Below are 4,845 nucleotides of genomic sequence, written 5' to 3' on the forward strand. Positions count from 1 at the left end.
TTATAAACACAAACTATTGACAGATTGAGTCAGAATTGTATTACAGAATTGTCCATTTAAATAAGCAGCTTCAACAAGTACAGTGTGGAAAATGTATGACTGTACAGAAGTAAAAGTAATGCAAAAATGTACGTCTTGACATTAGAAAGCAAAGTGCATTTTGTCCCTTTGTTGAATGGAACCATGGGATATGAACAGTCACATATAGTTACACTCAATAATTGGATTCCCACATAACTATAGATTACATCAAAATAATTGGTTAACAGGCTGCTGCTGAGGGTAAATGACATTTGCTGGTGAAGAGGGGACAAGGGGAGTGAATTAGCCAGATAATGAGGGGGGAAGCGGAGATGGGCTGAGTTAAACAGAAAAGACTGGACGGAAGGACTGTTGAGTGATATACTAGTTGTGTCTAAAGCCCCATGTGCGGCGCCATTGCCCCATTACCACTCTGTTGTTGCCCCTCTCCTTCTGCCCCACTGCTGCTGCCCTGGTGAGCGATGGGGCCAGCCTGTGAGTGAGCTGTCCCACCTGGGCTGACAGATGCACCCATGGCACATATACTTGGGTTTAGAGCTTCATAAAGTGGTGCACATGCTTTCAGTGAAATGCAATGCAATGTGAAACAACAGCTATAAGGGCCTCCCTATATATTGTGTTACATGGTCTGGAATATAGGATTTGTGAAAACTTTCATTCTAAAAGTAAAAAAGAAATTATTGTTATTGAGTGTATGACTGTCTCATGGTGTTTACTGTGGCATAAGTGTAAATAACATTTATAAAGAGTAATGGCTGACTTATAATGACTGATGTACCATATTCCAGAAGTGTATTTGCTTTAGATACATAATTAATCACAAGATCCACTTTATTGCATGCAGTATCGTCAGAGTATATTTTCAATGAAATGGCTTTGGTCCATGCTGTGTTTGTGTCAGTGCTGAGCACTTAAGTCTGACATGTTTCAACATGTGTAGGTATGGGAGTCCAGAGAGCAGCTCCATCCACTGCTGAATTACAATGAACCACTGTCAATTGATATTATAATTGACCACTTAGTGAAGAGTGTCATGCCCAGGCCTGACTCAGAGCCCACTGTCTTAACAAGTCCAAACCATACATTCCGCAACTAATGATAAAACAGAGAATTAGTTTACACTTTGAGAAAACTTAAAATTATTGCTATCATTTTTGGTAATATATACTTAACATTTTAGTGTTGGTCATTTTTGGAGAACATTCATTGTAGACATATGAGCTTATGATACAATAGCATTTATATTATATTTGTTTAAAGTTTATTTGTAAACCCAAGACAAAGCCCTGATCCCAAGCATTAATTCATATTTTCACATTTTCTTGCCGCCATGCACTTCCATTTGGGTATTTAGAATATATTTGTTTACAAACTTTAGAACACATTTAAATAAGAACAGTAGTCTATATTTGTCATTTAAACCATATAAAGTCTGATTAAAGTCTTCCTACTGCCAACAAACCTCAATGAGGTTGGATAAATGGAAGGTTAAGGGGCTGTGTTGCAGTAGAGGCATGTTCCTGTCAGTGGGTGGGCCCAGGGAGGGGGCTATCAGGAGGCAAGGGGGTGTGAAGGGGAGGGCACAGCTCAGGGGGTATTTAAAGCTTCGGTGCATTTCTGATGCAGCAACAGTCCTCTCTCAGTCATCTCTCATTAACTTTGGATCTGTCTGCTGTAAACAAGTCTTAAAATGGATTTGGAAGCTACTGCTGACCCTTACATGTATTATGATTATGATGAGGAAGAGAATGCCACCATGTGTGACTACTCTGAATGGACCCCTTCCTACTCGGTTATTCCTGTGCTGTACATGCTCATCTTCATCCTGGGCCTCTCTGGGAATGGAATAGTCATCTTCACCGTGTGGCGGGCCCAGGGCAAACGGCGAGCTGCTGATGTCTATATTGGAAACCTAGCACTGGCCGACCTCACCTTTGTGGTCACCCTGCCACTATGGGCCGTCTACACCGCCATGGGCTACCACTGGCCATTTGGAGTGGCCCTGTGTAAGATCAGCAGCTACGTGGTGCTCCTAAACATGTATGCCAGTGTGTTTTGCCTCACCTGCATGAGCTTTGATCGCTACCTCGCCATCGTGCACTCACTATCCAGCACTCAGCTCCACACCCGTGGTCATGTGCGCTCCTCTCTCAAAGCTATCTGGCTCCTCTCTGGGCTCCTCGCTGCTCCCACCCTGGTGTTCCGCACTACCAAATTCGACCACACCAGTAACAGGACGTCCTGTGGCATGGACTTTAGCCTGGTGGTCTCATCTAAGGAGCAGGAAAACCTGTGGGTGGCTGGACTCAGCATCTCATCATCTGCCCTGGGTTTTCTGCTGCCATTCTTGGCTATGATGGTCTGCTACTGCTTCATAGGATGCACTGTTACACGCCACTTCAACACTCTCCGCAAGGAGGACCAGCGGAAACGTCGCCTTCTGAAGATCATCACAACTTTAGTGGTAGTTTTTGCTGCTTGCTGGATGCCCTTCCATGTCTTGAAGAGCGCAGATGCCCTGTCCTACCTGGATTTGGCCCCTGGTACGTGCTCCTTCCTGAGGTTCCTCCTCCTGGCTCACCCCTATGCCACCTGCTTGGCCTATGTCAACAGCTGCCTGAACCCATTTCTCTATGCTTTCTTCGACCTGCGGTTCAGATCCCAGTGCCTCTGCCTACTCAACCTAAAGAAGTCCTTACATGCTAGTCCAGCTGGCTCTCTGTCCTCTCAGAAGACCGAAGCCCAGTCTCTGGCAACTAAGGTGTGACCAATACTTAGCCACAGAGAGACACTACAGACATATGCAAAACAATGCAGAACTTACCCCTGAAGTCGTCTGGAACCAGTTTCAGGGTAACAAGCACCCAGACAGGCTTGTGGTTTCAGAATACAACCACAGATGCCTCTCTGTTATGTAGCAGGGATGGGTTTGGAACAGAAGGGACCAAGCACAAAGCAAACTTGAAAAGTGGACTAAGAACTGCTCATATATTGTGTTTGCCTTAACCTACAAACTTCATTTGTGCAAACCAAGTCACTGTGAGGAGAAGCTGTGCAATCATAGGTCTGATTTTCAGTAGTAAGCACTTGAGGTGTTAGATCTCTCGTCTGCTCTCTGGTTCTTGTGGCCACAGCCGGCAGCCTTTGACTTTGTGTTTGTGTGTGAGCATAGAAAGGGTGTGCCAGTTGACGAGAGGTGTTGGGGTCTGATAAAAAGTGTTGTAAGCAGGCAGACAGACAGATGGCAGGTGACAAATGGCTAGAGGCTGCTACTGTTCAAGACTCCAATTAAGAATGTGACTATTTTGACAGTTTGTGTGAGTGTGAAGGAATGAATGAGTCAGAGCAAGCAATGAATTGTTCTCAAGCATTTTGTGAATACACGACTATGTTTATGATCTTGTAATAAAACTGTGATTTAAAGAAGTGTTTTCTCCCTGTCTATTCTCTTATGTCTTGTTGGAATGTATTTTCTCCTGTGCAGTGAATGTCCCCTTTCCTGTCAGAGCATTGCTGAGAGGAGTCCGTCAGCCTCCCATTGTGTTGTGCAGAGCTGAAATCAAAGCACATGTCTGCAGGAAATGCACGCTGGACCTCTGTTTCCCTCAGTCAACAATGTTTATTTCGGCTTTCACAAAAAAGCACCCGTATTTGAAATGAAGAAAATCACAATAGACTAAAAGTAAAATAACCTTGTTGCAGGTTCTTGTATATTTGTATTTAGAATAGAAAAAAAAAATATTTCTCTGTAGGCTATTTCTAGTATATTTGTACAGTGAAAGCCCAGTATATTTTATTGACCACCTAAAACTTTCCTTGAACTTAGTTCAAACAAAGTTAACACACTGAACTTGTAATTAGCTGTTTATTAATTTTCCTTTCAGCCGGCTGATAACCTTCAGCAGATTGTGTTTTCAGACAATGCCCCCATCTTGAATCATGTGATTAACTAACTTCACTGTAATGAGCTTTTTAAAGCCCCCCAACAGCAGGAGACAGAGGGATTAGACTAATCCTAGACAATGATTTCTACTTGAAGCTGACTATGAGTGTTTGCGTGGAAGACCTGTGATAATGGCTGTTAGTTATTTGTAACTTATTAAGACTAAGCCTAACAGCTTATTTGCAGAAACAAGAAATAGGCCTTTTGAAAATCTTTCACAACAGGATATTTGAAAATGTCCCAGACACTGTAAAAAAGAAAACCAACAGCTGCAGCCACAGTCATTTGTGCTCCTTCATCGCTGTCTCAGCTCTTTAATCTCTGCTGACAATAGACACAAGGACATGCACTCAGGCCTTTGGTCAAAATAAATACAGAGAATAGATGGATTCTAAAAGCTTTTTAGATGAGAGGTACAAACTCAAAACTGTTCAAAATAGCCTGTTTCTAACCTTCATGCTACATTATTTGGCAAAAACTATACCTTGATACAGGAAAACATTCATTGTTTGTTTTGTTTTTTTGTTTTTTTCTTTTCTTCACAAGCAGCGTACAATTTAAGATTCCCAGAGTGGCTATTTTTTACAAGATGTCACAGTATAGTATATCCTCCACCTGTCAAACTGAAAGTAAATCCGGGCAGATTATTTTAGCGAGATTTTTATGGTTTATAAAGGCATTTTTATTTGTGTTTCAGTTGTCATGGATAGTTATGCTTTGAAGCAGTGTGTTTGTTGTTCAGAAGAGTTTCACTAACATGTTTCATTTTTTCATATTCACATAATGACTGTATATTACTCATATAGAAGCATTTTTGGGAGGCCTGGTTGAAAACGACAACAAGGAAAGTAACCATTTTT

The 4,845-nt window shown here is 42.1% G+C and overlaps 1 protein-coding gene across 1 annotated transcript; it reads left to right on the forward strand.

The window, feature by feature from the left end:
- Window positions 1–1,688: 1,688 nt before the first annotated feature.
- aplnrb (apelin receptor b) lies at window positions 1,689–3,447 on the forward strand. Its single transcript, XM_033976163.2, has one exon. It carries the CDS (start codon window positions 1,733–1,735, stop codon window positions 2,807–2,809), a length of 1,077 nt encoding a protein of 358 aa, XP_033832054.1. The 5' UTR covers window positions 1,689–1,732; the 3' UTR covers window positions 2,810–3,447.
- The last annotated feature ends 1,398 nt before the right edge of the window (window positions 3,448–4,845 follow it).

Source organism: Periophthalmus magnuspinnatus, chromosome 12, assembly GCF_009829125.3.
Source record: "Periophthalmus magnuspinnatus isolate fPerMag1 chromosome 12, fPerMag1.2.pri, whole genome shotgun sequence".
Lineage (NCBI taxonomy): Eukaryota > Metazoa > Chordata > Actinopteri > Gobiiformes > Gobiidae > Periophthalmus > Periophthalmus magnuspinnatus.

Bases quoted from the DNA above. Each gene is read 5' to 3' on its own strand.
- aplnrb (XM_033976163.2), top strand. From the start codon at position 1,733: ATGGATTTGGAAGCTACTGCTGACCCTTACATGTATTATGATTATGAT.